Below are 24,521 nucleotides of genomic sequence, written 5' to 3'. Positions count from 1 at the left end.
ACATCCTAACATAAGGACAGTGAAATAAATGTGAGTTGACAGGCATGTTTGCACCAGTTCAAATCTGTAAATCAGACACAAAGCTTCCTGACAAGGTAGACACACTGAGCCTGAGTGAATGTGTTTTACAAAGACAGGGTTGAAAATTATATTAAATCCTGTAACATGAAAAGTACATCAGGGATTAAGGCTTTTTTTTTTTTTTTCCATTTAGTGCTGACCAGGCTTGACTGAACGTAACACAAGATTACATGTTATTCTGTCAACACAACGCTATAGATTTTATTTGATGTCATCAGCTAGAACTTTCATTTTACAGACATATCTGAGCCTGTGTGACAGCAAATACAATCTCACATCACCCGACTTTCATTTCCCTCTTTTTGTCGGTCAAAGGGATAATATGTTTTATCTGACCGCCGACCGAAACATGAAGCCCATTTGATAAAGATCCCGGTGTCGCTGATGAGATCAGGAGCACCAAAAATGCAATAACACCGGGATGTGGTGACCCCTAATAATCCTCCATCTATCCATCTATTGCCTCGCTGATGTGCTGCTTCTGCAAATTCTCTCAGGAAACTAAATCATCCCTCCGATCCTGCAGTGAGTGCTCGGCTTAAAAGGGTTTCTCTGTAAACTGACAGAACAGCAGCTCACCTCCTCTTCACCCTTTGTACCGCCCTGTAGCTACGACCAGAATCACACATCCCAGATGGTCTAAATGCTGTGGGTTTGGAGACACAGACTCAGTGCTGTCCATGTGAACTGCAATCTTTAAAGGCCAGATGGGCAAAAGGATCGTCTTGACTTTAATATCCCCAAAAAAATAAATACATAAAAACCACCAGCTACTTGTGACTGAGGTATTGCTAAAGAGCCAGAGCGAGGGCAGCATCAACACGGAGGCAGGAAGATTGACCTCTGAGTGCTCTCTAACCCAAAGGGGGAACTCTGATACTGGAGCAGATGCACACAGTGTGACCAGCTGAGCCCACACACAGTTAGCACTCTGCCATTTAAAGGTCTTCTGCATCAGCGTCTCATTCCTCCTTATTCTGACTGTGGAGGCGGAAGCAGCAGGACATTTAAAAATAGGTGTTTCAGTAACAAGAGATTTGTAGATTTGACTCTCCGTGTTGCAGTAGTCATAGAGACAGGAAAGAGAAACGTTTTGCAAAATGCAGTCTGACTAAACGTATGGAAAACACATTTAACTTTGTTCGAGCAGCCAAGAAAGTGGAGATATTAGAAAGGCATTAAAAGGATAAAGCTGAGCAGTTACCTTCCATCGGTGTATTCGGGTCCGGTCTGTTTGCAAAAACCACGTCCACGTAGTCTAACTGCAGTCTTTCTAAAGAGGCTTTTAAACCTGCGGACAAACACCAAAGTTCAGAAGTTCACTTCAGAAGTGTCATGCATGATAAAATGTAAAGCTCTTTTTAAAAATCGAACCGACGAACCTGTTTAATGTAGGACAAGGTTGACAAAAATGTTGCAACCTTGATACCACGGATTTTTAAAAGGAATCAATCTCTGTTTTTTTTTAATGATCGACAGGGTCAAAAAGTATCAAATCTAAAAAAATACAGATCATAAGTGTTTTGTTTTTTTTTAAAGAGAGAGCACCGTCTAACTTGTACAACCTCGCTTTCCAGATTTGTGCACTTATGAGCAAGAGTTAGAAGGACTTTGCTGACATTTTTGTTAACTATAAACAATCATAACCCAGTATCTATTTTAACACTGAGAAATTCTAACAGAAAACATTTGAGTTTTACCTGTACAAATATCAACATTTTAAATGTTGGAATTGGGACAACCCTACTGCTAATTAATAAACAAACAATTCCCTGGCTTATTTTCACATGGTTTTTGGGCCCACAAATTTTCTTGCCAACTCCAACAACCCCAAAGTGTGAATAATTTAAAATGCAGTTAGGATTCCTTGAAGCCTAAGGAGCTCACGAGGACGTACTTTGTTCATGCAGAGAGTATTTAATTTAATCTAATCCTTTGCAGTGCTGCTTCTTACCTTCAATGATGTGTTTCCGAGATAAACCTCTCTCAGTCTCCGCCCTACAAAAAAATTAACAATTGTTACACTTCCTGTAATAAACAGTCACGTAAAAAGTGATTGGAAACGCCCCCTTCGCAATGGTATAATAAAATCTATCCTTTTTGAAATATGATCTAATGAATGTTTCAGCTTTACTGAAAGTCTTTGTCAACAAATCAGTTGGGATGACGCATGATCCCATTATCAGGAGCATCAGACAAGTCATGATAAATTATACAGCAGGGTTGTGTCTCATCTGGACACGCCAGCATGAATCAAAGAAACAACCGGAAGAAGCTTACTTTCCGCCCCAGAAGATCTTTGTTGTTATCACCAGACTCGATCGTCTGCAAATGAAACAGAAGCACATCTGTTAGAACACCTGTCACAATGCAGAGAGTTTGGGTAATGAAGCATTTCAACCTTGTTTTTTTTTTTTTTTCCCCTCCTTTTTCTTCATGGTCACACCTCCCACAACTAAAAGTGGGACTGCGCCAGGACTGGGCAAAGCCAGTGAATGTGTGTTGTTGTTGGCATTAAACCTCAAACGCCAGTTCAGGCCAGACAAAGTAGAAGACAAGGGACTGGAAGTTGATCTATTATTCAGGATCTCTGAGGAGGGGCACAGGAGTGTGTGAGCACTGCACGGCGCCCCACATGAATCTTTCATCTGCCTACCTCACCATTCCAGTTCACAACATACAGACTCCCAGTATTATGCAGGGAAGGAGATGATACCAGATTAGAAGGCCGTCTGGGACGGAAATTAAAAAGCACAGAAAGTCAATTAAAGTGTGCCTCCTACCTCCATCCTTTCTTCTTGATGACGTTTCCCAGCACCACCTCTGCTCTGTGAAGCAGACGAGAAGAGAAGGCAAGATTAAATAACGGCAGTCATAAAACGATAAGAGAGTCTCCAGTATATGAAACTCAAGCCTTGAATTAAAGACGGCAGTCCACACATGCCGTTTCATGCATAAGAGAGCACTTGTTAAAGGGGTGGCGAGTGTGAATTGGCTGCGAGGTCAGAGTCAGCGGGGCCCGTGGCATAGCTGTGCTGCGGAGGCACCCCTATGTCAGTCATTAGCAGCCACGGGGGTGCTAATGACTGACAATACGATCAACACGGGGCTCATTAGGACGGGGCAGACACCTGTCGACAGAATTTCTCTCCAGTCCTCTCACCCTGACAAATAATGAGACACCTCCTTGTGAAACATAAAATATATCTCGGGAAACTTTTTAGAGGTGAAAAAGTAACGACTAAGGTTTGTCTTGTTTTAGCTGCACTGCTAATTAACGGCTTTATAGAGCAGCTAGCTTAATTATCTAATCATCAACGACTGTTTTTTCTTCTTCTTACCGAGCCTCTGTTGAAGGCAGGAGCAGAGATATCTCACCTGTGATATGTTGCATTGAGGCTCCAGTCGGACATGTGGAGCTCTATCAGTCACTGTAAGATTAGACGTGCTCCTGTATTTATTTTGATCTGTAGGCCTACTGTAGTTTCAGTTTGCTCTCACTGTGATGAAAGTTCATGTATGGTTTTGAAAAAAATCAAATCATCTTGAAATTATTTTATTGATTTTTTTCATGTCGTATTCTTGACCATTTTTCTGTCAATAAACTTGCCTTGCCTGAAGAACAAACTGTGCCATTTCTCCTGTTTTCTCACATTACAGTATTAGTTGATTGATTGCCAATGAAAGTAATTGTCGGTTGTAGCAGTTACTGATAATTCCCTCCTTGTGCTTCTTAAATACACTGTCAGCCTGTGTGAGACATCCATTAGACCACACTTAGCATCCATCTTCATTTCCACATTTTATTCATTTGAAACAAGAATCACAGCCCAACATGAGTTTTCGTTTAAAGAGTACTGTATTGTTCAATCTTTACTGCCTTGTTCAGATACATCAAACCATCTTCCGTGTCCATCTTTCCTGTGTTTTATATATAGCTGTCTTCTCCATGACAGGATGAGTTATTAGAGGTAAATCTCATTTTCTACTCAGAGTGATTCTTCACACATTCTGCTGTGTCATGCTGTCCACTGATAACACACTTGTGATCACACTGTTGCTAGAAAGAAGAAGCAGAGCATTCATAATCAGACTTTTTTTTCTTCTTTGGTTGATTTCCAATTTTATTAAAAGGGAAATGGAATAAAATCTTCCAGCTTGACTGCAGTACCTAATTCAGATGTGGTGAACCCAAAAGAAGAGCAACCGCTCCCCTGAGAGCGATCGTGTGTGTGTGTGTGTGTGTGTGTGTGTGTGTGTGTGTTTGCTAGTATTATTTTGTGTGTGTGTGTGTGTTTTTTTTTTGCCCTGGCTAACGCCCTCATAGGCACTATGTGTCACCCCCTCCTCCCTTGAAATGTGAGTAATTAGAGAGCCCCAACATAAGGTACAGTGTGCCTTGAGCAGGTTGACTTTCTTCATCCATCCATCATGTCGCTCTCTGTTGCAGCTCTCTGTTGTGACTCACGGGGGAAGCTGACAACAAAATGCTGAATTATTTATGGATTTATAATATTTAATTATTCCACAATTCTCTGTAATTTTGCCTCCAATTTGTCACCGCTTTCAAACAATAGCATGCAATTAATATGGAACTAGGAAAAGATTTTAAAGCCTCATAGGAAATGAATCTGTTTTTTTGCCCGTTTCTGGCGTACTATTCAACGCTGTTCCGCCATATGTGTCCCCTGATAACAGCGGCTACATTGGATGAGAGCAGCATGTTTGTTTGCGCCATTACTCATATTCATTTACATATTTCTGAGAAACAGAGCCCAACATATTGGGATGGATATGCTCATTAAGAGTCGCAGTAGTTATTTAAATATTTCCTTTGGTGTTTAATGTTTGTTATGTGACAGCTTCTCTGTTTTCTGGGCAGAACAAACACGGCAAACAAACAGCCAATAAGTGCTGCTGTGAGCACAGCTTACACACGTTGTTTATCTCTCCTCGCTCGCAACACAAGCTCAACATTACCGCTGCCTGACTGTGCAGCCACCAACACCACTCCAGGTTCTCCGAGTCTGACTGACGAAGGAATCTAAGTGAGCCACAACAGCCAGGACTTCACATGAAAGCGTTGTTTTGATTTTGATGTGGCGAGTGCGCGGTTTGTTTCCTCTCCCGCGTACAGTGTGTGTGTAACATAAGCAGCTCGGAGCTGCTGTGTGGTGGAAACTGTCGGAATTAACACCTGTGCAACATGTAGCGCGGCGTGTGACATTCTGTCTCAGACATTTGCACGTGCCTCGCAGGTCAGTGGTTTCTGTCGAGCAGCGCTTTTGTTTTATGAGGAAGCGCTGTGATCAAAGTCAGAGCTGGTAATGCTTCAGTGTCAAAGATCGACTTTTTCTGGCTCCATCCTAAAACCACAACAGACAAACAGCTTCCCGGAACAAAGCAGCATGAAGTGACAGCGTTTAGCAGACAACAGCTGCACAGGCATTGAGACGTTTGGCATATTTTGTTTTAGTTTTTCTTTGAATTTCTTAAAGAGACGCTGGCACTCTGACTCATCTCCAAAAAGTAGAATATTCCCGGGAGGATAAAAAAAACAACAAAGGGCTTGGTGAGATACTGTGTGTAAAGGATAATCCCTTAGATTATTTCAACGCATCCAAATTACTACAAAGCCAGATTAATCCATGCTGGAATTCAAAGCATCACTGTGCACAGCTATAAGAAATACTCGGCTGCTTTAAAAATATCATCAAAGGCTGTTCTATTCATTTTAGACTAAGAATATCTAAGCTCTCGTCAACACTCATGCAACGGTGACAAAGTGTTAATAAAGACGGCGACAAGGATTTTGGACAAACATCAAGGACGGGGGCGTTAACCTGTGGTGTCCCTTCAAAGGTTCCTGGGGAACTTTTCAGCCAGCAAGTAAAAGCCCTTATTGAAACTGTTTATTGTGATGAATGTGGATAACTCATGAGTCCTTTTTCACAACCTCGAGTGACTCAAACACATTTCAAATAGCTCTATTGGACTCTCTGCACGTCACACTGTGTTTGCAAAAGCTCCGCCTCCTTCATGTTAACAGATGTTACATGGGTTGAACATGTTCCATTTAAATACATGCATGTAACGTCACGACTGACAGCCATGCTGACAAAACTCGATCCGTGGATGCTGTGTGCACTCGATTAGCAGAGTAGAGGAGGGGGCCGATACTACAGACTGTACAGACTGCACTGGGGGACTTTTGCTGTTTTGTTCGTACGGTAAGTTAAATGTGTGTTTGGTTCAGTGGAGGAGGCAGGATGTCAGTTTTACAGCTTCATCAGCCAAATCCCTTCTGAGCATGTCCTGGCTCTAAATCACATAAATATTTGAGTGTCAGTCAATGATGTATTTTGGCTTCAATTGTTATCACAAGGGGGAGAAGGTGGAGACGTGTTGTTCATATTTATATATAGTCAGAGGTCTTACCATGAATAGAAACAACAATCTACGAGTCAAGCTGCCACAAACGAGAGTATGCACACTTTTTCACGCACCTTGTGCATCACTTCAGATCCAGCCTGCTCCTGACACTCAGTGAAACTGGAACTAGTATATAATCTCTACCTGGCACTTCTAAAATGTCAGACATTTGAACAGCTTGGTGATATTTGATGTTATTTCTTGCTGTTACATGACCTGTGGCACAGGATATACTCACTTTCCAGCAGCGTAGACCTCCGCTGTGTCAAACAGATTGATGCCATTTTCATAGGCGAGAGTCATCAGCTGCTCGGCCATCTGTTTCAGAGAGCAGGAGAGAGGGAGCACAGAGGGGGACAAGATGGGGTGAGAGACAGCGGATGTGAGGTGTAAGGCCTTTTTAATGACTAAACTTTCTTTGTATGTAAAGTGTGTTCAGTCTCTGGCTGTTGACTCCCTCTGGCTGTGTGTTTTCACTCCAGGTAAAAATAGGCGTCTTGAGTGACTCGGGTCATGCCGGATTGTGTGGAGCTGGATTCTCAAGCTTTGACTGATGGAAGTTGACAAAATCCATCTGCTCTCACCTCGTCTGTTATCTGTCCGCCGAATGTCACCCATGTTCCTACAGAGGGGGGACAGGGGGGGGTGGGGTCAGGTAGGAAGTACATAGACACACAGATGAGAAAGCAAACAGTGATTCTATATGAAGAGCAAAACCGCACGAAGTGTAAAAAAAACAAGATCTGGCTATGAAAAGTCCCTGAGTTTTTATAAGGACTGGGGTTTTAATGTATTTTCCTCTAAAGTTGATTATACAATGTTTTTGTGATGCAGCACAGTTATTTGTGCGTCTCATGATCCAAGAGGCTCTTACCTAATCCAAGGCAGGACACCCGCAGGCCCGACTTCCCGAGGTTTCTGTCAAAACAGAGAGAATCGCATTAACATTAATGGAGCACTGAGGTGGCAGTGATTTGTGTTATCTTTTTTGGCTGTGGTTGAGAGACCTTTAGAGGACGGCTTTAAGCCCAATTCTTATCTTAGATCGATCGTCGAGAAAATAAATGAATGTAGAACGCTGTTACTCTCCTGAAAAAAGTAAGAACAGGAGAACACAAGGCTCTGCGTGAATTTTAAATCAGCCCTCACTTACGCTGATAGATTGAACGGATAAGAAAAGACAGTTATGTGCTGCTGAAAATAAGAATGCGTGTTTGAGTTTGTGTGTTGTTTTAATGCCAGGGAAAAGTCGGGGAGAGGAAGTGGGTTTTAAGCATGCCCACCATGACATCCACAGAAATATTTTTCTCAGAGCACAGCAGGATCCCTCAGCAGCCGTCTCACGAAAATCCCTCCGAACAGCAGCGAGGAGGCTCGACTACACACATGACTTGCTCCTAAAGCTGGCGTCTCTGAGCCTATCAGAGCCCAGACAGACCCCTCTGCTGACAATCACAGCTTTGACGCCTCTTTGATTCTTTTGTGCCAGCTTTGAAACTTTTCTAAGACCTCTTCGTTTTCAGGCTAAACGGCATAATATTTAGCATGAGTACAGGAATATCTAACCCCACGTTAGCAAACCTTTTTTTGTTTTGAAATATACATATTGGTTGATTTTCTTTGGCATTTGCTAAATTCTAATGAAGCTAAGAAGTGATCAAACAAACAAACTGTGTGGTACCTCTGGTCAACCTCCAATGAAAAGATAAGCCGGCAGTGTAAAGAGATAAGTGTGGCATCAGAGATGATGTAACATGTGCAGGAGTCAAAGTGAGCGTGTGGGTGGATATCTAATTTTTCTTTTTATAAGACTGCCTGTATAGCCAACCGTTAGGATGAATAAGACAGATGATAGGTGTGCAGATGTGCTGTACAGGACTGTGCATGTGGCTGCATGTGCGAGCTGGAGAGGGATGTGTGTGTGTGTGTGTGTGTGTGTGTGTGTGTGTGTGTGGGTGTTCCATGAAGCCATGGTAAGACTGCTGAATTGCTGCAGTGACTAACAAAACACTTCTTTCGATGTGGTCTGAACAAAAACAGGGACTACACTGTTCAAAATAAATGTGGAAATCTGGACAGTTCACGTTCCCTTAAAAAAGCCTAAAAGGACGACGTGTGTAAAAAAAAAGAAAAGAAAAAAAAAGAAAAGAAAAGAAAAACGCTTTCAGTTGTTGTTAGCTGTAGTTCCGTATACAGTGCTCTCTATATTGAAAGAGTTCATCCATTTAGTTCCTTACTACATCTTTAATCATTAGTTCCACCACAGGTGCTAGCAGTGTCCCTCCTTTCATTCATACACTTTGTTTTCACAGCCAAATCAATATTCTTTTCAGATCTGCCAGAGGTTGTGTGATATTGAAAAAAAAAAAAACTAAATCACATCCGTTCCATGCATTTTGCAAGTTCAGCATTTCTGTTGAAGTTTCTTTCCTCAAAGGGGGGCTTCATTAAAACGATCTAATTTGTCGGCGATTGTCTCTAATTGTCTTTCAACGCATGCTGACTACACACAGACGAGCCTGCTGACTTCCAAGCGAAGCCCAGTCAGTCGCGAGGGAGAAGAGGAAGCACTGAGAGAATCTAGGAGGAAACAAACGTGGCCTTTACGGTGCACTACAGTGACAAGGTTTACACAAGTCCCCTCAGGCAAACCACTGGAGCCCATCTACAATTAACTGGCTCCTAATTGCGTGAGTGAAAGAGAGCCTCTGGGGAGCTGCTGCATGGAGTCACGGATAGAGATAACGGAAAACTAAAAGGAGGTTACTGACTGTAGTCTTTAGTGGACATTTTTCATGATGGACTAAAAACACGTGTCTAATAAGAGCCAAATATCTCCATCAGTGAAACAATCTACTTGACTGCCTCCTGCTTTGGTGGATCTTAAAGTGTCTTCTGGTAAAGTGCTCACTGTTTGTGCAGTCAGCAAGAAGTCGGTCTTCTATTTCAGATTTCAAAGCACAGTGCGTGTGTGCAGCTCGAGGTCTCGCACACATACAGTATTCACAAAAGAAGAGTTTGTTGATGTTTTTATGGAGGAAGGCATCATGGGAGAGCTTTCCTTGACATTCTGCACTTGGTGTCGTCGTAAACAAGCAGCCCTCTCTCATCTGTCCGTTTGGTTTCTCTGGAAGATCAGCAACCAAATTCAACCCACCGGTAGATTCAATCAGAGTAAAGTGTCTCAGGTCTGGTTGTTTAAACTCACTCTAATGTTACAATGCTATGACTTTAAACACACTCTGATTGAATAAAAAAAGAAGACGCTAGGAGGATAAATAAGGAACAGCACATGTTTCAAGTGAAGCAGTATTCTTATCAGCACAAAATGCAGCTTGCTGTGTAATAGTTGCATGCGCTCACTTACCATAAACACAGCACATGCAGTACCTCACAGCACGCCCCAAGATCTACAAATAAGTAGGATACCAGGAGACAAACTTCTGCCCTTCTCATTGTTCTTCTTGTGAAAAAAATTGTCCTTTTGTGAGCACATTGTTCACTGTTCAATAATTTACTAGACTGGCCTTGAACCACCTGACCCCAGCCGAGCAGGCAGGCTGGGGTCAGGTGGCCTCTGAGCCTCGGCAGACATGAACCACAGGAGTAAAGTCATCGCTCTCACACCCTCCTTAATAATGAAGGAGACAGGTACAGTACATGACGGCAGTTCCAATGCAGCTGCAGAAACAAAGCCGGGGAACAGGTCACGTACTGATGATGAGCACCACTGTTTGCTTTAAATCACAAGGTATCGCTTTTTTTTTCTCTTCTTCTTCTGATCTCATCAGCCTGAGGCCCGATTGGACAAGTTTCATTTGGAGTGATGGTTTATTTGATTACAGGTGGCTTGGAGTTCTGTTTGAGGTTTAAATTACACTTCAGGAGTCACAATGAATGCTTTGTGTATAAGCCAATCATTCGGCTCTGCTGACCGAGGCAGACGTTGATTGAGGTTGACCTCTGCAAAAGTGATTTTTTTTTTCCTCTCTCACTGAGGTCTGCAGGTATATCAGAGGTCTCCTCAGAGTTTCTTTCCTTAGTATTATATGTTAACTTTCACTAGAAGACAAATATGTAAAAGGAAAGAGAAAGAGGTTTTACATAGGCACACAGCACATCAACAGAAAGTGTGTACAAATAAAGGTGAGCAGGTGAATATTAGAGTTCACTTTAGTTGGAAGTTTGTATTGTTCTGAAGTGCTAAAGCGTGTCATTCCAATTGCTGCCATAGACTCCTCCATTGGGCTTATAAAGGTGAACAAACCCTTACCAGAATCCATGTGATAATAACAAGACATGACAAGTCACATGACCGACACGTCTACCATCGTCCGGGTCGTCTTTAATTCTAACAAACACTAACTGTAAAGCCAAAGACAACGATGCATCATAGTGTAGTTGAAACAAACATTTAGTGCTGAAGGTCGGGGGGGCGAATGCTCTTGCTGCGACCGATGGTAGGTCACACTTCCTCTGTTTAGGAATGTGCACTAGTGAATCTTATTATGAATATTTTACCTGTTTATAATTCACGTTGACTCGGCACTTTATTCAAATGGAGGCTGCTACGATCCACAGTCAAGACTCACTGTTGTTTACTGAATGCTGCTGTATTCAGTGCCGTGTTAGCTTTTGAAGCGTGTTTGTGTCTTCTTCCTGGCCTGTGATGCCAGCAGGGTTGAAGTTGAGTTGTAGGTGAAGATGTAAATGTGGAATAAGAAGGGATTCACGGCCAGGTTAGATCGACCCTGAGCTCTTGTCCACAATCTGCAGTATCGTTGCTCTAATGTGATTTCTTAATTTCCAAAATGAGAAGAAAGATGATCTTGTTGACAAGCAGGCTGTATGGACCGATCATTAGCTACTTATCTTAGTTCAAGCGAAAGAGACGGTTCAACAACAAATTCTTGTGTTTTCATTCAGTGATGAGTTCAATCTACTGCTGCTGTTTCTTCTCAATCATAACTTAGACGTGGCATCCATTAAGAGTTTGTAGTCAAATCTGCTGTGACATGTCATTCAAACGGAGCTTGACAGGACGGACAGGGACTTCTATTGATGTATGAGCGAGTGTACGTCAGTCATGTCTCTGGGAGGTGAGTGAGTGGAGCATCAGGAAGCACTAAAGGCACGGAGTCAGCAGACTGGACGACGTCAGAGGACTTCCAGTCAATATGAAGTCAGCGGACAGGACGGAGTGACAAATGAGGAAACAAGGTCACAGCAACTGTAAAGAGGAGCGTGTTGAGAGATATGTTCACTGAGTGGAACTATAAATACACCAAAACCCGTGGCTTCAACTCCACAAAAACATGCCAGATGCCACCGGCTCGTGGCAGCTGCAGGTGCGTTCCTCGTGCACTCACAAAGGCAGAGAGCCGCACTGTAAATGCTGAGATGTGGATATGAATGGTGCTGACCTGGCAATATGAAGGAGGCGGAGAGGTTGAGCGTCTGAAAGCAGTTTCCACAAATGAACTGTAATTAAAAGGAATGTACAGCTAAAATCGGTCATTGTTTTTTCCACTGTACGAACTAAACATCAACAATCACACAATAGCTTTCGCCTGTTGTTGTCCCAGTATCATTCATGAAACATTCATGCTCGTGTGTTTCATTGTGCACATTCCCGCAGCACCGTAAGGCTCTGCTCTCCCGCAGCAAGGCTACGTGACCTCTTTTGTAACTGAAAACAAAAAAGATATACTTCTAGTTTCAGATCAAGCCTGAAGGTAGATTTGCGGGGGAGAGATGTGACTGGAAAACAAATCCTTCGACATCTCAGGAAAGCACGCTCCTCTGTTCCCTTGGCGTAAGTAAACACCCCCAAATAAAAATAATAAATCAATAATGACGTAGAACGCTGGAAGATCCTCTAAAGTTAGCATGATAAGAAAAACTGAAAACAGAAGGGAGAGGCGAGTCTGAATATCCCAAACTACAGTAGATCACAAACATGCATCATAATTAGTTATTTAATACTTAAATCAAAATTTTAAATAACACGCTGTGATCTATAATGAACTGTGTTCTCTTTTGTTTTGTAATATCTCAGCGGAGCCAACAAGCTTTTTTTTTATGCTAAGATAACCCACTGATCACAAAGAGAGTGGATTATTTGATTCAACCCCAAGAAAACACCTCAAGATGCTGAGCTGTTTCTTAAAACTCACTTCATCTAAATACCCTGTTTGTTTTGTTTGTTTTTTTAGGTAGATCTTTTGTTTCCCTGCTCCCATGTACCAAATCCAATCTTGAGAGTAGACTTCACTCAAACATGTAAGATTGAAACGTCCATTGCTCCAATGAATGTTCTGGTAGAACCATGGAGAAAAGTTCATTCAGTTTGTTTCTACTTCTGAGTTACTGTAACCGCTGGATTACTTTCAAGTTTTCAGGATGTTCCTATTGTTAGCTAACCTTCCAGTCATGTCCGCTCTTGGCGTGACACCCTGGATCATGTTTCTTTGAAGCCATCAGATGAACACACACGCGCTCAGTCATATAGTGTATATCAGCTCGCAGCGTGATATCTAACAGCAGCCTGAGAACACGTCAAATGTGATTTGATTTGGAGTACAGCAACTTGACCCATACAGCGTTAAGCAGCCTCGAAACGTAGAGCCACTGGCACCGGAGTACTTTAAGACAGTCGTCAATGACGCTTTATTGATGCTTTTACTTAGGCATTAACAGATTGCGGGCTCTGAGGGTTTTCCTGAGGCTGTATTTGTTTGTCTTCAAACCGGAGCGTTTGCGAGGCTTTTTTTCTGAGGATAAATGTGCCAGTGCCTGCAGGGATGGAGAATCTGCTGCTCTACTCTGGAGAGGGAGAAGAGGACGCCTCACTTGAGCCTGGAGGGGAATCCAAGTTGTGGCAATGCTTCTTATAGAGTATCTTAAATGTAACAGTCAGCTGGAGCACATTCGCTTACAGCAAGGATAGATCAAATTCATGACATAATTATAAAACATAAAAATTAAACAAAATGTTTGAGAGGGAGAAAAAAAAAAAGGAATTATTGCAAAAATAATAAATTATGAATTCATAATTTGATTGATTGATTGATCCATTGGTGGATTGATTTTCATCGAGTTAAAATTCTCTTTTTTCTAAGAAGAAGATGTTTTTGAAAACAACAGATTTTTGGATGTTTGTCAGAGAAAGGAAGATATTTGACTGTATAATAATGGTAAACTATGAGCGTTATAACATTTATCATTATTTTATTGCATTTTATTTTGCAAACAATTAATGTAAAAAAAACAACAAAAAAAACACATATTTGCAGCCCTTGTAGGCAATGATCTAATTAGAGGTATTTACAGACTGTAAAAGGTCAGAAGTCTCCTGACGAGCATTTAAGAGAGCATTTTGCTGAAGATTGCACTGGGCACTCTGTCAATTTAGAGCAAACTGGTGCCATCTGGCTGATTAAAAAAATGTTGAGGTTAAATATTCATAATACACGACTAAGCATGAAGCCTTGGGTGGTAGATGGGGATTTTTTCCCCCTGCTGGCCTGCGCTCTCTTAGATTTCTTATAGTAAAGCTAAAGCTGTGCGCTCGTGCCCCAGCATAGCCTCGCTCCTCTGTGTGCCACATTTCTTCCTCAACTGCTGCCTCACAGCGTTACATAAGAAGAAGCTCGAGCGCTTCTCTCACGCAGAAACAAAAGCTGAAGACAAGTTTCATTGTCAAAACAAGTGTGTTGATTCGGCACTCGTTTAGACATTTATGCAGAGGAACGGCGTTCGGCGAGCACACGCAGAGCATGCTGAGCGTAGCTGTGCATTTTTTTTTTTTTTTTTTTAGGAGCGATTTAAAGACTTCATCTGTTTTCTGAATGAGTCAAAGAGAACAGAATGCAAACTGTTCAATATTACTGCTGCAGTAACACGATAGTGTAACAAACTGAAATACTGAGCAAACACTAAATCCAGGCTGTTTGTAGAGCTTTAAAGAAGATATCATGCAGAGAAAAAAGGGGTGGAGCTGAGACACACACACACGCACACGCACACACACACACACGCACGGACACACACTAATTAAACTCCATCAGTGAAGCAAAGAAAGAACAGCTGTTTTTATTCTCTCCTTCAACATAACACAAGTGTGTAGACATGAACATAGAAATGTAGGCAAAATATCCCCCCATCCCCCCCCCTCTCATCTCAGCCACTTTTCATACACCAACAAAGACAGAACGTCAGCGTCAGCGCATACACTGAAACACAAGCTTACATCAATAAATGAAACATCCCACCGTTTGGCTATTTCTCTCTTGCCCGGAGCAAACAGATGGCGAGTGTACTTTTGTGCACATTTAAGATGAGATGGTACTGAGGTGGTTTCTGTGGCCTGAAATCTGCACTGTGTGGGTCTATGACTCTTAGTATTTACATCAGAGCGGCCAACATGTACTTCGAGGGGTGTGTGAGAGTATGTGGGGGGGGGATTTGTTTTTTGTTCAACTGTACCATGATCTATTTATGATTCATATTACAAGAGGGAGTGCAGGCTGTGGGAAATAAATAAATAAATAAAAAAAACTGGCTCCCTGATGGAGAGCCCTCTGAATGCAGGGAAACCGTCCCAGCATGCACCCACATTCACGACGCCCCACATGGAACGCCCACAACCTTTTTTTTTGTCATCCAAGACTCAACAATAGATGAGTTTTCATATTTTGTATTGGAGCCTAACATTGTTCTCTGTCTTCAAACACTGAGCACAACCACTCAGATTGAGAAAGATCAAAGGTCAAGATGTCCTCACTTTAGCTCGTCTTTATTGGGAAATGTCAACGTTTCCCCAGGTCAGGGCGATTAAAGATCAAATATCGTTTGGTTCGGAACTATCGGTCTGTCAAAACACGACATTTAATGACATCGCTGGGGGCAATCGCATTTTTAACCTTTCTGCAACTACAGCTGGTTATACGATAAAAGAAGCAATACTGCACGTGATTGATGTGAAGGCGTTTCAAGGGCTCTTCATATATAACTGACACCCTCCTCCCGTTTCTGCCTTCATAATTCAAGGGGGCAGTCAGTGAAAACAGACGTGGCCTCTTTAGAGTGGAGTCTCATCTTCGTCGTTGATAATGATATATCACAAGTTCACACAACACAGCGTCGGGATTTAAATGCCATCCGCTTACACAACCCTGCCAGTAGCTATTTACTGTGTACGTGACTCACTGTCAACTGTACGACCAAAAGTGGACCTCCAGAGATGAGAGGAATCCTACTGACAGTCTGGACTAGGGTGAGTTACTTGTAGATTTACAGCAGGGTGGGAGGTGAGTCAGCTCTGATTTACATGGCCGCTGCAGTAAACGATACTGAGTCCCAACACGGCTAATTCTTTGGAGCAGGTACAAACTGTGACTAAGGACGATGCCATGACGTGACAAAAAAAAAAGCAGCCTTCTAAAGCAGTTCTTGGTGAGCTCTGCACAAAGAACACAAAAAAAAAAAGGCAATCCAAACGAAAAGTGATACAAACTTGTTCACATCAGCAAGCGATGGCAGCAGTTTATTTTCCCTCACCTAAGCAAATAAAACGAAAAGGTACGTCATTCCCTTAAAGCTCCTTTTTTTTTCAGTTTGATGCTTGAGAGCCGAGCTGATAACCGGACTGTGAAAGCGGGAGCTTTACGTGATTGATTCCTCCACCTGCACTGCCTTCCCAATCTCCCAGATATTCTCCCATTCCGCTTTACATAATCACGAGCCATTTAGTGTGCATCATTAATTCAGTCCTGACGAAAGCCATTTCATCATTCTTTGGAGGACGTACAGGCTCTCACAGTCAGTCTTGATGATGTTAACCGGTCATGTCATGCAGGCCGGGTGTCACATTACAGAGCGGCTAAGTCTGCGGCGATGCAGACCGCTAAAGCCCCCCCGCAATCCCTTTCGTACCTCGAAGAGCGGTTGAGTTTGACGGCTTCCTTCGTCCTCTAGTCTAGTGGGAGGTCACTTTAAACCGAGCCGGCATTCTCCCTCGCAGACTGACAGTCTTGATTCAAGCTCAAGGCTGCCATTCAAGGAAACAGAGAAGACTGTATGCAAATGAGGCTGATCTGAATTTTTTTGCACTGCGATCCTGCATATGTGGATAATCGTGCAAAAGTTTTGCTGGGTGGATAAGCTTGAAGTGCAAGGGGGAACAGTTATGAAACCACTAACCTCTCCGGCTGTCAAACTGGTGAAAAGAAAAATCTCAGCACTGAATTTAACAAAAGCAGGAAGAAAAAAGAAAGAAAAAAAAGAAAAAAGCTCCTGTGCTGAAGGATGAAAGGCAAGGCCATGTTTAAGTAGCTTTCACGTTTTAACTGGTCGAGGCTGGATTGAAAGATTCACAGTGATACGAGCACAGATCACTCCAGCCTACTGTACTTCCTCTTGGGCATAGTGTGCCTACACCAGCATTCGCCTCAGCACTCTCCCTTTCATTCTCCGCATCCTTCCCTTTCATGTGCATCTCTTCAAGACCACAAAACATCACGTCGTAGCCTCTGTGCAATTTACCTTCGGTTTTACATCAGAAGCACAAACACAGAGCCTGATGCAGACTGAGGAAGTACGCGGCCGAAGCGAAGAACACAAACAGCCGCTGGCCAACCGCGAGCTGCAAATGATTTTACTCATTCAATATCATTAGCCTCAATAATGACAACACGGCAGCGAGGATGCCGCTGGCCAATCACATGCAAAGCACTGCGATGGGTCTTCACACACACCAGGGCTGAGGATCGGTAATGTGTTTACTCGAATCAACACCAAATATTAATTCCTCTGTCAACGGGAAACATAAAAGAACTTGATTAACACAAAAACAGATTTCTTTTACAGGCTTGGAATAAAAGTATTTTCATCTTTGAAGAGCAAACTTAAATAACACATAATGTGTTGAAGATGATCGTGTTTGTTGTGTAAAAAAAGTCGAATTTAAAGATGAACAAATAATCGAAATGAAGAAAACTCCCTTGCCTCTGAGGTTAGTTCAGTCCCATCAGACAAACAGTGACCGCTGTTAAAAACAGGAAGCAGTCTCTTTATGGATCGTTAGCTCTCATTCTCTCATTCTCATCGGAAGACATCAAAAACTGTCCTGTAACAATCGCTTCTCTTGCAGTCATAGGACCTAGCTCTGTTTATGCCAAAAAAAACCAAGCTGATAAATAAACACAGTACAGAATGTGAAGCAGATCGTGGGGTAAGCTGAAACAGCAATGGGACATTTACTTTCCCGTCAGACTCAAACCTCCCTGGTGAAGGTCCTGTGTTGTCTATCTAACCAGCTCTATTTTAGTCCGTCCCCGGCAGCAGTTCCTCTGAACGTCTAATATTACCTTAAACTGGTTCACTTTTCAGGTGATTCCAAGGTGTCGGTGTGAAGTGCACAGACTCTTGACAAAGTGTTGGTATTTGACACGCTGTCACCGGAATGAGAATGTGCTGATACTGAACATTACAAGAGGCAATGTCAAGACCTCCCGTTGTGTTCGTTCAGAAAGCACCTAGTGGTGAGTGGTAATTTAGTGTGTACGCACTCGAGTCTGACAGAGATCAGAGATTCATCTGAAGGATTAACGTGGTCTTTATCTTTGTTTTCTAAAATTCTGTCTCGTCAATTCTGTTGACACTTTATTCTTTGGTTAAACTCTAAGTACAGCTGCACCGTCGCTCATTTACCCCCCCAGACAAAGTTAGGATAAAGTTTTTGTAATTGAATTGAATTTACTTTTCAAAATAAAAAATGGATACCAGTATTGGAAATGTCTCCTTAAAATGTTTTTAATTCAACATTCTGTATCTGTGAGTTAGCCACTGTCGAGGTGAAACCTTTACTTTGTAGCATACAAATATTCAAGTTGTTCTGTGACACTTGCACTCTGCGAAGAAAGAAATGACTCCAGGTTATTCATCATGTCAAACAGCTGATGACAAACAGCATGTTTCAAAGAATTATGCCGATTGCCTTCGACAGCCCGTCAAGGAGAACTCTGAGTCTTGTTGTTGTTTTCAGCCCTTTTTAGCCCTCATCTATGTTTGTTGTCAAATGATATCTTTGAGTTCTTTAGCATTCATTTTGTGTCTTTGTAAGAGCTTTGCAATGAGTCTTATGTAGACTATACAACAATGATTGCAATCATCATGTCACACTTTTCATAGAACGTGACTCGTGTCCACCTAATATCTTGTATACTTCTATTGTTTGATACTCGAAGCTTCTGCATTTGTATCAGAAAAAAAACAAAAACGCTTGAAACATTTCTTGTTTTCTGGATTGAAGCGTTCAATCATTTCTCTGTTTGTCCACGGTAAACCAATGACATGCAAAGTCTGCATCAGTCGGCACAAAACTGTAGATGCTCAGTATGTTCACACCGTGTGGTTGCAGTTGCAGGGTAATGTAGTTTACTGATAGAGCGTTTTGCTGATAGCGATCTGTTCTAAATCACTATTTCATCTTGACCTAAAGCTTTATGTGAGCGACAGATGGGAGAATACATCCAGAGATTGGGTCATTACCACACACACACAACGAAGAAAATCTCCCGACAGGCTGAATGAAGAAATCTAATACATTGCATTAATGGCTGGCTGGCTTGCTGCAGATCATAATGTACTGTACCTCACCACGCTGAAAAGTGATGCAAAGTCATTTTCTCACCAACACTGCCTACAGACTTCATGTCCTCCCCTACTGTTCAATTTGCCACTCACTCCTCAACCCTCAATCTGCATTCAGAGATTCTCCACTTTATAATCTGCTCCCTTTTCAGCCCCTATGAATAATTCACCGCACAAATGCAGTACTAGACATTTGCATTTAGTTATTAAAGCTTTTCTGCAAGCAAACCAAAATGTTAAATAGGGGGTATAGGAGATAAAACACACTCATTAGTCTTCTTGTCCTCTGGGATTTCTACACTCAAATAGACAGAAGAGCTTCCCTTTAATACGAGACTATACCATGTACAGTATCAACCTTCTCACAATGAATCAAATGTGCCTGGATGTACTACAACAGACCGGGTAATCAGTAATCAAGTGATTTAAGGGCTGAGATAAATATTCAACGCAGCAGGAAGTCAACATGCAACACTGCAGGCAAAGACTATCATTATGCAAAGAGTCCCCCACCCCAGCATGTCAGGGAAGCTCTTTGAATGAAAAAATAAATAAAATAAAAGACTGTGATTCCAGGAGTGACAACTTCACATAGCTTTAGATGCAGGGTTTGTAAAAGTATTTGACCAAAAAAAAAAAACATCCTCAGAGCCAAGATAACAAGGCTTTAAACTGTACGTACAAAAATACAAAACCTGCTAAATTACAAAAAAGGTTCTCTTTAATGACTAAACTGTGCCTGTGTCCTGCATAAAATAGCTCAGTCATCAATAGTCATTATTTACATTTTAATAACACAGCATGACTAAGCGTTAAAGTACTAAGATCAGACATTAATACAAATTGTAATTAATGGTTGTGTTTGAAGGTCCTGGCCGACAGGAGGCTGGAAGGTTTTGGAGATTATTATTTGTAAAGTGTGAGCGATCTTTAACAGTTCTGCTTTTGTGAAAGAAGCACAGTGTAAACTGGGCTCTGTTAGTGATGTACTTGAGCCTGAACCAAAGACTGTGATTGACATTATTGAAAATCTACTTCAGCAGGGGGAGACATATCCCGCAGTGAAGACCCATTCCAACATTTAATATGAGTCCTAAGAGTTTTGGGGTCAGACATATAGCTACCGGCTGATATATTCCATACCTATACTTCATGCCAGTCCTGATGCTTTGCTCGCTGGATGAAGGCACGCTCTGAACAGAGAGTTGTCCCAGGCTCCGAGCCACGATGGCCACAGCCCTGAACTTGCTGCGTGTGCCTGTGTTTGGGCTGTTGGCATTCTGTCGGTTTAGCCGGTCCTCCGTGGTGCGGCTAACCCCCCCACGATGGTCCGTGCACACTAAAGACACCTGCATACTGCCTTTGGGCTGGCTGTCCCAAATTGAAAACACTCTATTCAAGCTGTCCTTTGCCTTGTTCAGGTAAAGTAAGCTAACTTTCCAGAGATGGAACGGCGTCTGAGGATCCCCCGAAGGGCGTGAAGCAGTTCAGGCTCAAAATCCAGCAGTACACTCTGTGCCTCTGTTACATATCACCGCCCAAATTTGATGACTGACCTGCACACACAATTCAGTACAGCAACAAAAAAAAAAAGAAGGGAAAATCAGAATGTCTTTAAATGGGCAAACAGGCGAAGCACAAATCCTCTCACAGGAAGTCAGAATTCAAGCACATCTTTGCAGCATCTTTGCCTCAGGGAATGGAAAGACCTCAGATTAGGAAAACACAGGTCCACTAAAAGGCTATGAAAAATTTAAAAAGGTTTCAATCTTCTTAAAACCAGAGTCGGAGAGAAGCAGGGGAATGTGTAGGAACTTCCCTTTCCAAATGTCCTGGATTCCTTTGGGTGTCCTCTTCTCGCTTCGTCATTAAATCGGACGCTCATCAGAGGCTGACAGGCAGATTCAGTCTTTTAATTTCCTCGGCACGAGAGATAACAACTCTTGCCGCCAAGCTTTAATAGTAAAAAGGCATATAGATCCACACAAAGAGCTCGGATGAATAAAATGTGAACACACAGTTCCTGGACGTTTTCATCTCCTCTTCTGAGTCAGCCTTGACAGTCACGCCGGCGACGGAATATTCTACTACTGCACGTTAGCAAAGGGGCAACCCCATACTCACTCCCCCTGCTCTGACTCTCCCCTGGATTAAACTTACATCTGCACGCCTGTGTGCACGGCATAGAGCGGCACAGTGCACACAGGCAAGAGATGGGAGGAGAGAGAGAGAGAGAGAGAGAGAGAGAGAGAGAGAGAGAGAGAGAGGAGAGAGAGAGAGGGAGGGAGGGAATGTGGTGGGAGGGATGTGGAGGGAGGCTACGAGGAGGAATATTCAGAGAGCTACAGCAGCGTGAGAAAGCAAGGCATTGAAATCGGTTGTGCATACAGCAGCACTCTAAAAGGAAAGGCTATTGCGATTCTTTTGTGCCAATCTTTGTCCGTCTCTTGCCCTACAGTGAGGGTTAAATGCAGGAAGCTGAGTGCTCTCTGGGTCCGGACTTGGCAAAAGGCTATGGCCCCCAGAAAAGGGGGCTCTCACGTGGGCCCGCTCAACTGCCCATGAAATATTCATTATGTAACTTTATCTGTGACATTATATGTCCGAGGACGAGTTGCTACAGACACGATTCAGATGCTGTATTATGAACAAAAATGCTTTCCACCAAATTATTCAGGGAGGTATGTTCGAAGGTCACATCTGAAGTTTGAAAGCTTTAACATTTTTTACTAGTTAAAACAGTTGTTTTGGTTTTTTTGGTTCGTTTGTTTTACTTTTTACTAGTTAATATAATCCATCACCGCTTTTTTGTTTGAGCAAAGTAGCCATAGAGTGAAACGTGAACAGCAAAAATACAATAATGGTTGGGGGTTGAAAGTAATTGGACTGAACGCAACGTTGGCTGAGGATTGACAGGACAGTGCATGAGACACATGCTCCCAGTAATATAATACTGAAGCTTATCTGGGCTAACCAGCTTGTGTGCCATGGAGATAATTAAAAGAGATGCCATCGAGAGCGGACACGTAAAGTAAAGCAGTCGAAGAAGTGACCTCCATCAAAGGAATCCAGCAAACAGGCTGCTGCTAACTGACAGCCCTATTCTTGGAGCTGTGACCTTTTGATCTGTTCGACTTAAATAGAAGCCCGGGGAGAAAGGTGGTTTAATTCTACGGAAATCTGATTTAAATTTCATGCTGGGAGCAAAGAGCAGGGAAAGCAGGTTTGAGATGACCTTTGGAATGCTCTGTGTTCACCTAAAGAGAGAGTATGAAGAGTCTCGGGGAATGCCTGCTATCAACATCATATAAATATATGACTGAATCGAGAGCTCCTCGTCCCCTTTTCATGGTTACCTTTTTCACTTAGGCTCAGGGTGGTATCTTCCAGATTAGGGGCTGATGCCCTTCCCTCATAGGATTCTCTGTGCACATTAATGCGGCGCAGTTGAGCATGAGAGCAGAAGTCTGACCCGGCGTCCCTTTAGCACAAAAGTACAGAGCATTCACTCAGCTCCACTGCTGTGGAAACCTGATGCTCTGATCTACTCCGCTCTGCTTCAAGGCCCTCATGAGTCATGACATGAGGACAGTTTTGAAGAGTGGAAGAGGTCATGGTACAGGCGCTCAGTCTGCACCGATGCAGTGTTGGGATCCATGCTAAACTCACAGAACAAAATCCAAATATAAAACAACTGCTGGAAGATTTGAGCAAATGCAGCCTAGGCACACTTTATTTATATAAATAATCGAGGTTTAACAGATTTCACTCCCCTACCTCTGATGTCCCATGTGACGACTGGTTCCTTGTCATCACTACAACACACAAGTCCTTTCATGTGGATTTATCTGTGCCAAAAAATCTACACATGTATTGACCGTGCTGCACTGCGAGGTACAGTAATCAATATAAGCATGCATCATCTGACAGAGCACTGATACATCACCTATATTAATCAATAGAGCAACCGTTTATAAGCAAATCACACGGAACCAGTCTGCATCCGTGTTCGTCATTCATAGTCCTGTAAAACGCCGAAAATAAAGATTACATAACTCCACATAGACTGTCATTAATCAAAAAAAAAATGTGATAGGAAAATCTGCTGCAAAAAAAAAAAAGATGCCAAAAGAGTAAGCAACAAATTCTCCCCGATCCAATAAAGCATGCCTGTCACACTTACTATGATTTAATCATTCAGAACAGGCATATCTGCCAACTTTCTTCAGACTGACAGCATGCCTTCAGTTTCCCTTTGAATACAACTTGTAAACAAAACAGGATCAGAAGATGAGTGACACCTTGTCAGTGCATGATGACATGTATGGTTCAATGGAAGAAATCCAGGTGCCACATGACTCTGTACTGTAATCACCTTACCATTAATGTTACACACTGTGTGTGTTTTAATTCCTCTTCTTTCCACAAGCAAAAGTGTACATAGTGTTTATGCCTTGTATTATTTAAGTCTTTGTATTTTTTATCCCCCTTATTTAATTAATGTAAACTGGTTCTTTTTTGCTATTGATGCTGTTTATATTCCCTGTTTTAATGTTTTTTGGAGCTGATGCAACAACCAAATTTCCCCCATTGGGGGATCAATAAAGTTTATCCTTATCCTTAATTCCCTGTCAATGTGACACACGGCATCAGTCCTTCATGACGCCTCACGGTGGGGCGTGGGACACAGATGATGGGTAGTGTGAATGGAAGTTTAATAGCCAAAGAAGAAGATGGATAAATGTTGAAGAGAGGTGAAAAGAAGTGATGATATGAAGAGTGATGAATGGTTAAACCAGGGAATAAATATATTTAAGCTGCACCTGAGGTATCTAAACATCAACTGTATGTGATTACTACAGAGACCAAGCTGCATGTTTACTCCTTTGTCTTCAAATCCTGTAAGATCTTTACATTATTGGTTGATAAACATTGGACTGGACATAATGAGGTTAAACTGGGGAGTTTTATTGTGTTATGCTGTTTAAAAGAAAACAAAAATGGTTCTATAGTTTGAATATCAGTGTGTTTTAAGGTTTATTTAGAAATAGGTCAGTGCTTTGAGTCAATAATGGGGGAGAGAGAGAGAGTGGGGGGAAGACATGCAGGAAAGCAGCCACAGGTCAGACCCGAACTCTGGCTGCCTGCTTGGACGACTGCACAGCCTCCATACATGAGGCGCACACGCCAACCACTAGGCTGCTGTCGCGCCCCTGCACTTTACCGTTTAGGGGGCGTTTTCTATTTTTCAGTTCGCCAATAGTCATATCAACACTCAACGAAACTCTGTATCATGATATTATCATTATCGCAGGCACTGAATCAAATCATAGCCCCGTGACTCACCCCGTCAT

General features: G+C 42.4%; 1 protein-coding gene across 4 annotated transcripts in view; it reads right to left on the bottom strand.

Moving 5' to 3' along the window:
• Positions 1–24,521, bottom strand: part of kcnab2a (potassium voltage-gated channel subfamily A regulatory beta subunit 2a) — an 83,770-nt gene that overhangs the window by 9,664 nt on the left and 49,585 nt on the right. For 3 of the 4 annotated variants that reach the window (XM_079342133.1, XM_079342135.1, XM_079342134.1), the window contains 7 exons: positions 7,388–7,431; positions 7,098–7,135; positions 6,752–6,831; positions 2,865–2,909; positions 2,362–2,406; positions 2,036–2,079; positions 1,286–1,372 (listed from right to left, as the gene is read on the bottom strand). In XM_079342133.1, the coding sequence (XP_079198259.1) occupies positions 1,286–1,372; positions 2,036–2,079; positions 2,362–2,406; positions 2,865–2,909; positions 6,752–6,831; positions 7,098–7,135; positions 7,388–7,431 (383 nt within the window). Of the gene's footprint in view, positions 1–1,285; positions 1,373–2,035; positions 2,080–2,361; positions 2,407–2,864; positions 2,910–6,751; positions 6,832–7,097; positions 7,136–7,387; positions 7,432–20,310; positions 21,366–24,521 lie in introns of those variants that run through there. The other variant, XM_079342132.1, reaches the window with a different exon arrangement.

The sequence above is a fragment of the Symphodus melops genome (assembly GCF_947650265.1).
Source record: "Symphodus melops genome assembly, chromosome: 4".
NCBI classification, from domain to species: Eukaryota; Metazoa; Chordata; class Actinopteri; order Labriformes; family Labridae; genus Symphodus; species Symphodus melops.
Note: the sequence above shows the minus strand (reverse complement) of the source record. Positions and strands in the feature narration are given on the sequence as shown.